Raw genomic sequence first — 12300 nt, 5'->3', positions numbered from 1 at the left:
TAGACCAACATCAGTACTATAGTGTGCAAGGCACAATCAATCTGTGACAGCGGCAAAAGCTGATCAAATTTTGGCTTTTCGTAGCTTTTCGCCTTCTTTTTTGGGCATCTCATTCTGCTTTGTGCGCCAATCATTTCGAATATTCCAGGATCGGCTCGAAATTTTACCAGTAAAGAACGCCATGCCCTTGCATGCGGAGCAGCTCATATCTCCTTGAAAGACTATTCATAGGTGAGCCCCGTTCTTCATCATGGGTGGTCAGGACAAATGTTCACCGTTCCAAGAATAGATCCCATCAAGTTACTATTCTTATTTCTTTCCAGGTGGAGATAGACTTTACGCTCAACAGCTACTGCAGCCCTATCAAGGGATTCAATAGGCTTAACAGCGATGCCGCGGAACATCAATAGTGCATGCTATCTGCACCTCTGGTCAATCAATGTTTCTCTACCATTGGTCTAAGAGGACTCGTCACGTCTGGTCCATTTGATCTTCGCTTCGTGGGGAGTTGAAGTTGCTAAACTTAGCAATGAGGGGGTTCCAATTGCATATCTTCTGCCCTATACCGCAGTTCCTGCGTGCCGGACGACGATCCCTATGCTACCATTCTTATTGAACCGACCAACTATAGCATTGAGCTATGAATAGCTTGCATGTTCTCTTTCACTAGTGCGTTATCCCGTCAACTGACAGGTTACTTTGGCGCCAACTCCATCGCCTGTGAAACCCAATGATCGATCTACAGGTGTCTGGTGTGCGAGCTACGTGACGGAACCGCAATGTATATGCACTATTTTTGATGGTTCTCCTCTTCTAACGCACTCTTAGTGTGTATTTCTCCCGGTTGAAAGCCATTCTGCGTCTTTCCGTACCATACAGTATGGTACACACGCCTTTGTTGAATCGGAGGAAATCCTAATATGGAACAGAGAATCTAAATTAAGGGTATCATCGGCGACATCATGCATGCTCGTCTACCTTGAAATGAGGACATGTTTCAGTGGGGTAGTCCTAGCAACATGGGGAGACGGACATTTTGCAGGCTTAGACCTACTCGGCGTTCACTGTGATCACACTAAGTATCCTCAATCTTTTTTTCCTTCTTCCAATTTTGTGTTATTGACGGCTATGGCATGTACAAGCTAACAATACCTCTCCTTAGGTGTCTCATGCTCTATATCATATTGTATTGAATGGACTGGCTCACACTTTCGCAGTCAGAGGTGCAAATATGACCATATCGAAAGCGACACAAGGATGAACTTGAATCGAAGCCTTCGATTGGTGGTGGATATAAATAGAACGCATTTTCAATGCATGTGTGCGGGGTCTATCACACTCCCCTCGACCATGTGTCCTTACACGGCCGCAAAACATAATCTATTTTTGTTGGTATCATGACCTTGAGGGATTTTCCTGAAGCTCATACTTTGTTTTCTGGGACATAAAAGGCTGACGCCCTGATTGATTGATTGATGATTCTCTCAAAAGAGTCGGTTGTTATTTACTTTAGAATAGGTGTAGCCGATTTGGTTCTAAATTTAGAGGCGGGGGAAACAAAGCCTGTGATGCGAAGTGATGCGATTGTTGTCTGTGACATGCCCCTGTACTCCATGGCGAATGACAACGGACAAAAGTCAAACCCCTGTTTAGATCGGCTAGGTATTCCACTCGATGCGGGCAGGGTAAAGGAGAATAATGGAGGGCACATAGAGGGATTCCCAAGATCCCGTGATCGACCCGCCTGAAGTCCCTCGTCCTTCATTCAGGTGCAGATTCACTCCTTTCCCACCTAAACCGTTACTGCGTCTCTTGTAATCCGTATCCCTTGAGCCGTGCGTCACCCTAAACAGACTTTGAGTCAACCGACTTCACATTCCCTGCACCCCCCCACGGTGTTTCTCTCCGATCTCGTCCATAGCCATGGCTCAAGCGCCCCCCACTTTCACACCTGACAGCGAGTTTGCTGAGCTTGAAACCCCTCGTGGCCCCGCGGGCGGAAGTCTGTCAATATCTGCGTTGGCCCGATTTGAATTCGAGGCAGGCAAGGGAAACGATGGCACTAAAATCCTGATGATTGAGTGGGAGGATGACGATCTCACTCGATCGACAACCGATGGGTCATGGCATGTCTCTTGGGCCGGAAAGACTTCCACTCTGCCCGCCGATGAACGGCCTAGTGATAGCTTGCGCCGCTTCTACTTCTTGCTCCCGCCCAATACCACCATCCCACCTGTTGTTACGCTTTGCTATGAGCCCCGCTCCACCCCATCAAATACAACTGATTCCGCGGCCCATCCGCCCTCGAAGCCGCAGGACGCTTTCCGCCTCAATCCCCTCCCCGCTATCTTCCCCGCTGAATTGGGTGCCACGGGACGTGCAGCGGGCAAGAAGGGCGTGTTGCATACAATCTGGGCAAAGAAGCGACTTCGGGTTCTCGAGGCGGAGATTGCCGCTGAAACTCGCAACAACATTGAAGGCATTGCCCTGCACATGGCCATCCAAGAAAAGGAGTGGATTGAGGAAAACTTCGGGGTCGGGTCGCGTGCTGTCGACTCGGTTGCTGGTAGCCATGACTCCTCAAATTCATCCTCCAATTACCCGGCCACGCCGGTGTCGCCTATCAGCGGCAGGAAGCTGACCGATAAGCTCAAGGGACTCAAACTACAAACAAGCGAGAAGGATCTGTCCACGAATGGTGGTATGTATTATTGTTGCTATGTGATATCAGTGAAGTTAACCAAAACTAGGTTCAGCTCCTAATACCGCCCATCTTCTTTCGCCTCAATCTCCCGATGTTGCTGTCCCCTCATTCAGCTCATTCCGTAACGCCGCGCATATGCACATCCACTCCATGCCGACACCAGATACCAATCCCACCCCAACTCCAAGCTCTCACATCAACCCCTCTGGCCCCGAATCACTCAAGCCAGTTGCAGTCTTCCCGCCCTCAGCTCTGCAAGAAACCCAGAATAACAGCAGCACCAGCGGGTTCGCAGCCATGGGCGCAATCTCGCGCACCCCGAGCAATGATTCTGGCGAGGAATTGTTCGCCAAGGCACTGAGCCCACGCTCACCGGATCTGCCCAGGAGCCCATTCTCATTCCGTTGAACTTGAACTTTGATATGATACCACACCATCTTTCACGACTTGCGCAATGATTCCCCTTCTGCGGTGCCATACCACATTTCCACATTACATGCATCTATGATCATTTGTCTATCTTTCCTATTCTGTCCATACGCCTCGAGTGCATATCGCATATCATATCATGCCATATTTCTTGCATTTTCATCTGCTATATTGTTCTTGTATGGAGTGCCATACAATATCTGTGGATCACATATGTACATAGACGAAAGTCGAATTACAGGAACCCCCTCGACAATTAAGAAAAAAAAGGCGTCTCCAATGATTTTCTTCGCGACAGCAAATCCCCGTTTGCGTAGGCGACTATAAAGTAAGCAATACCTAGGTAGCTACCAAGCAAAACAAGTAATCAGGCGCACCACGCCACACCCAGTATCCATATCCCTTAAGTCATACATGAACAAAAGCAAGAGAAACAATCAATAACTAGAATCAATTGCTCTTCTTACGCTGACTTCCCTGGCGACCGGACTTAGTAGCAGTCGCAGTCGACGCACCAGAAGCAGTGGCCGTAGCATCACCGGACTCCTTCTCAGTCTTCTTAGTCGCGAACGACTCATCTTCCTGCGCATCCTTGCGCTCCGCATACCACTGCCCAGCCTGCAGAACCAGGATGCCAACGAGGACAAGGGCAAGAATAGTATTGCTAGCGGAGAGAACCTTGAGCGAGTCCTCGCGACCCAGGATCTGCTCCTTCTCGTCGGCGGAGGAAGCCAGCTCGGCGCCGTACTGGCCGGCAGAGGCGAGGCGCAGGCCCTTGACGATGTTGGCGATGTAGACTGTCACGCCGCACATGTATAGGACCAGCGAGGCGCCGTCGAAGAGCATGTTTGATTCGGAGGGCTTGTAGAGTTTGGTGAGGAGGCCGGCTAGACCGAGGAAGATTACGATGTGCAGGATGCGTGGGATGAGCGGGGGCGAGGCGTGCAGGAAGCGGAGATGCGCTTCGAGATAGTCATAGTGTGCGGGCGGGGTCAACACCGTGGACCACAGGATCGGGTAGTCGTAAGGGAAGAGGGAGAAGATGATGCCCAGGAAGAAACAGGTTGCTGGTTGGGTGGGTTAGTCTATTACAGTCTCGTGGCCTCTTTGCCGTTGGGGTCCGGGGAGATCGGCGATGCGATGGACTTACGGCAGACGATGAGGAAAGTCGCGAACGACCCGCTTTTGAAGGCCATTGTGGAATTTGGAAAAGCAGACGGGATTGTTTTGAGGGGAAAGAAGATGACCAGGGGCAAGGTCCAAGTCCTCCAGGTATCGCTAAGCGGGTGCCAAGCCCGGGGCGCGGGAGATAAGGACGTTTTTACAAATCCAAGACTTTCTGGATGTTCAGGGAAATTGGAACAATTAATGTGAGATTTAGAAATAGATTTTGACAAATAAGTGTATGATACAGATTTCAACGCCTTGAGCGCCGTTTCATAAATGATGCGAATAGTGGTATCTTCCAGAATATCCCGTAAATGCAAATGTACATAACAACATCAACGCTGGTACCGAGGCAACGATTCGTCCGCATGCGCCGTCCCACCGACCAGCTGGTCGTCCTCATCAAAGACTGGCGCGCTGGGCCCGTCGCTAGGTTCCTGACCACTGGGCTCGTCCTGGGGTGCACTCGCCTGCGCCTGGAGTCGGTGGCGCTCAAGCTCTAGTTTATCGTCGCCTGACACACGTGGCTCGCTGGGGCCAGCGCCGTTCACAACGACAGTCTGTAGGGACTCCGCAGAGCGGACAGTATGCGGCTCCCCACTTGTATCTGGTGAAGGCACATGCTGGTAGTCTTGGAGATGATGGTCGTCTGGCAAAACCGGCGCGGTCGGGACCTCTATCGGTGCTGTAGATGGCCCTGCCTCATCTTCCTCGGGCGGTTGACTGGGTAAGAGAGCTTCTTCGTGGCGTCGTACCCGTGTTTTCTCGTCAACGGGCTCCTCGACTTCTGGAGGTGCAACCCTAGGGTCCATTGGCTGGAAATTTTCAGGGTATTCCGCAGGGTACTCTGCCCAATCCGTCTCCTCGGGGAAATACCCCTCCTGTGTCCCATATTCGCCATGGGAATTAGGCACTGAACTCGCCTCTGGCCACTCCTCCCCGTCAACGGGGTTAAGTATGATCGCAGATGCAGGAGGCGCAGTTTGTGACTTGGTCGACTCGCCAGCCGTCGATAATGTACGTTTCGCTTTCTGTCGTTTTGAGTCACGCGTCCCAACCACGACTTCAAATGCCACAGAGATCACACCTTTTTCACGGCGAATTGAGTCCGTGTCCAAGATATTGCCGGCCCAGTTGGCAGTAACGCCGCTCGAATCAGCTGGATTAAGGGCTTGCCCGCTGGGCGAAAATGTAGTACCACCGGAGACCATGTTGAAACGCGGTAGGAAGCGATCTGGGGAAGTGATTTTGCCTCGTAGGTCCGTGACGACCTCCACATAGTACCGAAAATTGATCATGGCTCCCGGTACTCGCGTGATAGTTGGAAACGCGTCCTCGGGTATCCGGATGGAAGTCTTTATGATTGCAGTCATGGTACTTGGATCAACGATCAGCGGAGCAAATGTCTGCGACAAATCTTTGCGAAAAGTGCTGCTTGTCCGACTCGTTCCCAAAGTCAGTCCTCCAAGTCCCGTTCGTGATCGCGGATAGCAGTCTTCGTATACCGGCTTTTTCCCTGCCGCCGTAGTGCCGACGGGAATTGCAGGATGAAGATCAATGCGACCTTGACGGTAGAATGTGACCATAATTCCATGCGCACTGCGCACTTGTTTACAATGGTTGATCGTGACTGTGATGGGTAGTGTATCGCCGGGGAGCACGCCGGCGCGCAGAAGCTCAGCCTTTGCGGTGATGGTTTTATCTGAGATAGACGGGGTCACACTGCGACCCTCGCTATTTTGTCCACTCGTGCTTGCGGATGAACTGGGATCGCTGGCGATTCGAAAGCTTTGGCTGCTTTCGCTAGGCCGGCTGGATGAGCTGACATTGCTTGGTGAGGGGCTCAGCGGTGGTCTGATATCTACAGAGGGTGATGCGCCACTAATAGGGGTATCGACCGAGGTTGTGTCCGGCCCTGCAGTTGCGTCGGAATTTGTCGATTGGGCTTTCCCCTTCGGTTTTGAACGCCTTGCGACCGGTTCCAATGTAACTATGCGGGGCCTGGGTGCAGGGAAGGGTGCAATGTCGATGTTTTCGAGGAGATTGACCCGTCTTCTACATGTGAGAGTAGGGTTCATGGTGGTTGGTCGGGTAAGGGTAGAGGTAAGCGAGTAGCCGATGGTTCCGCGTTCAAACTGCAGTTGCCCGTTTAATTAGCATATTTGAAATAAAGAGGGTCGCATCAGCAAACGCACATTGATGCTACTGGGAAGCGCATAAGGAGGAAGTCCCATTTCGAAACGAAACTTGTAGATGCCCTCCTTCAAGCGTCCATCGCCACAGAGGACAACCTCATCCTCAAACAAGGTTGCTAACCCATTGCCCAAGTATTCGGCGCCTCGTCGACCCCGCCCTGGTCCTAAGAATCCCAAGTCGGGAGTTGCCTCCCCTGCCGGAACCGCATTCTTAAACACCTTGACATAGCCGTGGAGACATACGACTATATGCGTGATGCGAACGGGTCGTACAACGGTCACAACGACGGTACCTTTGACGACATCACCGGGAAAGTAGGAGCGCCATGGGTCATCCGGATCGATGTAGAAATCGGTGATGCCTCGATTTCTTTGGCCGAGCGGGGAGCGAAACTTGGACAGGAAAGAGTTGCGATTCCGACTGGCCGGCAACGTAGGTTGGGTTGGAGGGTTAGCGGACATGACACACAGCCGCCGTTTACTGCATCTATACAAGACAACGTGGCAGGAGTGGAGAGGGATGGGGATGATAAACTGCAACCGATTTGGCACCGATCGGACAGACAGACACGTCGATATTCTCTGGGGCAGCACGGAATGGCGGGGATGGTCGGACAGACCAGTAGGCAGTCAGCCTACGTCAAGGAATCCAATCAAGCGACACGATAAGTATCAATCCTGTTGTCGAAGGGTCTGGCGTCCAGGACCAATACACTGGACACGGTCTGACACGGTCTGGTTTCCAAAGGCCCACGGAATGTATCTTTGTCCACGCGCGAGAGATTCACCTAATCCAAGGAAAAGAATGGGGATTATGATCGAGGGCCACTACACCACATTGTTTCTTGTGACATCGAAACGCGAGGCAGGACTTCGAAGGTACCCCCGCCAGGAACTCGCAGCGTATCGGGACGCAAGGTCAGGTCGCAAGATAAGAGAGTGGATATTTTTGGGAAGAATGACAGGCTTGTAGGGGACCAATGGGTTCAGTATGGAATAGTATGCTGTAGTCTTGAGTCTAGAACGGGGTCGGGGGTCGGGGGTCGGGGACTGGGGAAGAGAGGGTGAAAGGCGCAACTGAAGATGGCGCGAGATCCGGAGGAATGTGGGACTCGAGAACGCACGAGCCCAAGGACGATCGGAAGGGTTTATAATAGTTAAAGGAGGGGGGAAGGAGGGAGATGCAATAAGAGAGAACAGAAGAGAGGGAGTCGGGAGTTCGCGATAAGCCTCCGAGGCGGAGAACGACACAGATGGCTTTCGATTCGCGTGTTGCACGGTCAAGCTTCTCTTGGTACCCAAAGTGGCTCAGCTAGTTTTCCCCTTTTTCTGGGCAATTTTCATGTTTATCACTTACTCCAGGACTTTCATGTTTCACTTCATTTTTTAATGCTAAGCAAACCTAAGCTTTTTTCCCTTTTTTTTGCCCCTTTATCCTTATAGTTCACAAAGACCCTCTCCGTCCACGTACTCGTCTCCGTAACACTCGCGCAAGATACTCTCAATGATTTGTCGGTCTCCACCTGCTAATTTGCGCAAATACTCCTCTAGCATGTAGATATTATCTGTCTACTGCAGTGCCTGCTGTCGGAACCCCGCTAACTCCTCTTGGATCTGCTTCACACCCTTGCTGCTCAGTGAATTGAGGGGTCCGGAGAGTTGGGCTTCTGTAGTCCGTACCCGATCGATTGCCACGTGAAGCTCGGTTTTTTTTGGCCATGAGGGATTCCCTTTCATGTTCGTCATCCATCTCCTCTCCTCGCCGCATCGTCTCACCGGCCAAAGCCGCTTCTGCATCAGCGTAGGACTTCCGGACTTTCTCCACCTCTGTTGTCACTCGGGCCAACTGGTGCTCGAGCGCATGCTTTTCGTCGCTGCTGAAACTCCAGTACCAGTTCCCACTGCCGATCTTCTCGACTCGTAGTAGACCTTCATCGGTCAAAGCTTGGATGTATTCCTTGACCTGGATGCCATTGATGGATGCAACAGAGGGTAGCGTCTTCTCTAGATCCTTGAGCGTGTGACAGGTTCCAGTGGTGCGGAGATGAGTCAAGATCAAATCTTGTTTAGCGCTTTTGGTTAATTTGGGCTTGTGGTGCGTCAGTAGTCAGTAGTCTCATCTAAACAATTCTGGGCGGGTGGGATATGCCAAAGCCACGTACCATCTTGCACTGTCAAATGGCTTCAGAAAAGCTTATCAATCCAGCGTCCGTTCATTGGACGAGTATGAAGCAGCTAAGCATTGGTGGAGGCGCAGTTCTGGGGTGATGGAATGAGTTCAAGTCAGCAGTTCCCTTGCCCGGCTTACCTGTCACGCAACACAACCTTGAAACTCGTGCCTCAAACAAACTCATCTTTTGACACCTGTCATATTCCAAGGGTTTCAAGGATTCTCTATAAAACTGGTTTTCTTTTGTTTGAACTTATTGTAAAATTATTACGGTAGAAACTACTAATACTGACACTACTCAAGATAACCTTGTTGGGAATCAGCACAGGATTAGATTCATGCAGGACTAGATAAATCCGACCTAATTCTATGCAACCCCAATCCAGCCAATTCCTGGAAGACCCTACTTGGGTTAGACTGTCAACTGAGACAAGATTCTGATGCAACAGAAACGAGGTCTTGCAAGATGTCGCCGAAGCCGCTGTAGGATTCACAGCATATCCAAGATTGTGTTTTAGTTCGACGAGAGAGAGGTAGGGCGCTCGATAGTCCCGCCAGCCGGCTAGATATTGGCCGGCTTAATCACCGCAACTTCTCTCCATGGAGTGTACCACTCTGTGTATAGCTCCAATGAAGACATTCGGTGTAGCGGGACGCGCACAGGAGGGCGCAGTAAAACCATTGTCTTACAGTTTAAAGTCTTTGAGGTCTGACTTGGTGCCTCTCTGTATGTCATATAGTCGTAGCAGGGACTGGGATATGTGCCGATACCATGTGCAGCGTGGCTGTGCCACGGCAGTACCTGGGGTGACCCGATTCCCTCTCGAGGGGTTTGACTGAAGCTTTGCAAGATCGCGGGGAGCTTGAGACAGCTACAGACATCAAAAGCCTCCGAGAAAAGTTCGCCTGCGGAGAATTGGATGCAACCTGACAAGAAAGTTTTAACGCCATCACATCCAGTCATCGTCTTTCATCAATCTCGGTGTCCAAGTCGGTTGTAACAGAAACAGAACGAGACACTTTGCGTCGTTTTGATCTCTGACGGACAATGCTGCTTGCTCGTTTTCTTCGTGCTGCTCGTGCTGCTGATTTAGTTGTAGTGTCGCTATCGGGGCCCGTCTTATCGTCTTCTTCCTCCGTGAGCTCTTCTCCTTCAACCAGGGCCAAATCCCCGGTTTCACCCAGTTCCTCCTTCGCCATCTCTTCGATCAAGATCCCCATCGCAAGCAATGCTGTCTCATCCATGGTTTGATGGTCATCTTTGCCGTTGTCCGCCGTAGCGTATTCGTAGTAGTCGGCCGCATAGGCATGTATCGTCTCAAGGAGCTCGGAGTTCGGGAGAGCTTGATCAGAGGGGAGATTCTCATGCGCGAAATAGGTTTTCTCTTCAATCGATTCCGCTGGAATGTTCTGTTTACGATAGAGAAGCTCCTCTGGACGCAAACTTCGGGCGGCTGACGAGGTTGTGTCCCGGTATTGAGCAGCAACGTGACGGAACGCGTTGACACCGCGGAGGTTGACACGGCCTAGTTGCAATTAGATTTCGTTTGTCTGCTAAAAATAAGCTCGATGAGCCTGGAAAACATACCAGCTACCGCATCATAGACGTTGGCGCGGCGTTTTATGTGTCTCGAAGGCTTATCGTCCGTTGGTTCTTGCTTATCTTCGACTGACTCGACGAAGCTCTCTTCATCCAAGCCGGGTGATCTGGCAACAGACATACTTCAGGTCTGCCTTCAGGTCTGCCTTCAGGTCTGCCTTCAGGTCTGCCAGGAAGACCAATCAAGGTTTGGCAACTCAAACAGTGATATTTAGCGGATAGTGCACAAAGATTCAGGACCTCGAGCTGCCAAATTCGATATATGCGCCGGCGCAACTTTAATCCGGTAGAGCATCCATGGATAGCATCATCGGGTGGTCTCGACTTCTCCATGCAAAAGCACCAGCGCTGATGAATGAATGAATTCCTATCTCTTCAACAGAGCCCTTGGGTCTGTAACTCCAAATGAATTTCATGTCGCTCAAATAACCCGGCTAGTGCACAACCTTGAGCCCGCTCCGGGCATACGGTTCTCCAGCCGCAGAGCAGCTGCGCCAACGGACCGATCCGAAGACGATGTGGCACCTTTAGATCAAGAACTAGGTGCTACGGCGGAGGTATTTTCTCACAAATCCGGTGTGAATTGTCTGGCTGTCGATCAGTTTGAGGGCCGATAGTACGTGTGCAACCACTTAGCATTCGACAGTCATCAATCTAACATAACGGTAGCATGATATCGGGAGGTGCTGATCCATCTATTCATCTCTGGGACCTTGAATCAAGAGGCTCAGAACTCGAACACGTTCACCAGTCTTGCGCGTCCGTTAGCAAATCGTCTCACGCCGATGCGCATACACATGCGATTACCTCCCTCTCGATCTACCCATTTGATCCCGTCCCATCTACGATCTTCTCAACAGCACACGATGGTACATTAAAGCTGTCGGCATTACAATCGCCCTCTATCACACCGGTACATACGTTCAGCCTGAGACTGTACACCATATTCGCACTCGTTCTCCTCTCAGCCTGGGTCAACACTGCTCGTCGCAGTAGGCACGTCTGACCGGTCGGTCCGACTAGTAGACCTACGATCTGGACTATCGACGCAAGGTTTGCCGGGACACAATGGCGCAGTCTTATCAGTGGCATGGGCACCTCACCGGCCGCATCTCTTAGCCTCTGCATCGGTTGACAACCGAGTAATCATATTCGACGTGCGTCGCGGAGGTCACAATTCTGCCATCGCCACCCTGGACATGGACGACCCAGTGGGACTAGTCGCTCCAGGAACTGGATCTGTGCCGGACTCATACCTGAGTCGTCCGGCCTTCTCCCGGCATGCTCGTGCCCACAATGGGCCTGTGACTGGAGTACGGTGGACATCTAATGGCAGTCATATCGTGACGACAGGTCAGGATTCCCGAATTCGAGTCTGGGACTCCGCAACAGGCGCCAATACACTTGTCCATTTCGGCCCTCGGGTCCGTAATAGCTCTTCCTCGCACCTGGCCGAGCGGGCACCCTTAATCGTGCCGAAAGGCTCCATGAATCCAGGGCATGAAACATTGCTGTGGCCGAATTTCAATGAGCAGGACGATCGTGGTGAGATTTTCATGTTCGAGCTCCGCGAGGGGACACTTGTTAAGCGTCTCCGCGTCCCGGGTCTCATGGCTGGATCGCAGAATGTCCGTGGTCGGTCTAGCGCTTTGAGCGCTGGGCGTATAAATGATCTTGTCTGGCGAGGGAACGGTGCCTCGGGAGAAGGGATAGAGCTGTTCTCTGCCCATGGCGATGGAACGATCCGGACATGGGTGTCTCGGGAACCGGACGGCGAACCCACTGAAACCGAGCAAGCAGCTCAGGCCGATCGCAAGAGGAAGCGAGATGTTCTTGACGAGATCTATCAAGGATTTCTCGGGCCTGGCCAGCCTGGGCTACGAATCTGAATCTGAAACGATTGAATGGCCATACTTTACGCAGAATCTCTAAAGGGAACTTTTTGAATGGTATTGAATTGTTTTACATTTGATAAACGCCCTTCATAACATCATGCCCCGGATACATCGAACTCAAAAGGAAAGCAGCCATCCTT

The 12300-nt window shown here is 51.4% G+C and overlaps 6 protein-coding genes across 6 annotated transcripts; 2 read left to right on the top strand and 4 right to left on the bottom strand.

Annotated features, from left to right (window-relative positions):
* Window positions 1–1923: 1923 nt before the first annotated feature.
* N7519_002295 (uncharacterized protein) lies at window positions 1924–3112 on the top strand (the record flags this gene model as incomplete). The annotated part of the gene is made up of 2 exons (XM_057289073.1): window positions 1924–2701; window positions 2751–3112. The coding sequence occupies 2 exons, from the start codon at window positions 1924–1926 to the stop codon at window positions 3110–3112; spliced, it is 1140 nt and encodes a 379-aa protein (XP_057150275.1).
* Window positions 3113–3583: 471 nt separating this feature from the next.
* On the bottom strand, window positions 3584–4329 carry N7519_002294 (putative secretory component protein shr3; the record flags this gene model as incomplete). The annotated part of the gene is made up of 2 exons (XM_057289072.1): window positions 3584–4200; window positions 4284–4329. The coding sequence occupies 2 exons, from the start codon at window positions 4327–4329 to the stop codon at window positions 3584–3586; spliced, it is 663 nt and encodes a 220-aa protein (XP_057150274.1).
* Window positions 4330–4635: 306 nt separating this feature from the next.
* Window positions 4636–6957, bottom strand: rim8 (pH response protein PalF; the record flags this gene model as incomplete). Its single annotated transcript, XM_057289071.1, has 2 exons — window positions 4636–6435; window positions 6496–6957. 2 exons carry the CDS (start codon window positions 6955–6957, stop codon window positions 4636–4638), a joined length of 2262 nt encoding a protein of 753 aa, XP_057150273.1.
* A 1107-nt stretch (window positions 6958–8064) lies between these two features.
* On the bottom strand, window positions 8065–8660 carry N7519_002292 (putative GAJ protein; the record flags this gene model as incomplete). The annotated part of the gene is made up of 3 exons (XM_057289070.1): window positions 8065–8162; window positions 8272–8584; window positions 8658–8660. 3 exons carry the CDS (start codon window positions 8658–8660, stop codon window positions 8065–8067), a joined length of 414 nt encoding a protein of 137 aa, XP_057150272.1.
* A 965-nt stretch (window positions 8661–9625) lies between these two features.
* On the bottom strand, window positions 9626–10386 carry N7519_002291 (uncharacterized protein; the record flags this gene model as incomplete). The annotated part of the gene is made up of 2 exons (XM_057289069.1): window positions 9626–10191; window positions 10254–10386. The coding sequence occupies 2 exons, from the start codon at window positions 10384–10386 to the stop codon at window positions 9626–9628; spliced, it is 699 nt and encodes a 232-aa protein (XP_057150271.1).
* Window positions 10387–10618: 232 nt separating this feature from the next.
* On the top strand, window positions 10619–12154 carry N7519_002290 (WD repeat protein; the record flags this gene model as incomplete). Its single annotated transcript, XM_057289068.1, has 3 exons — window positions 10619–10881; window positions 10935–11178; window positions 11234–12154. The coding sequence occupies exons 1-3, from the start codon at window positions 10625–10627 to the stop codon at window positions 12152–12154; spliced, it is 1422 nt and encodes a 473-aa protein (XP_057150270.1). The 5' UTR covers window positions 10619–10624.
* Between the last annotated feature and the right edge of the window lie 146 nt (window positions 12155–12300).

Source organism: Penicillium mononematosum (genome assembly GCF_028829835.1).
Source record: "Penicillium mononematosum strain IBT 11891 chromosome Unknown utg000002l:1.0-8112719.0:1.0-8118358.0, whole genome shotgun sequence".
NCBI classification, from domain to species: domain Eukaryota; kingdom Fungi; phylum Ascomycota; class Eurotiomycetes; order Eurotiales; family Aspergillaceae; genus Penicillium; species Penicillium mononematosum.
This window is presented reverse-complemented; position numbering and strand designations above follow the sequence as displayed.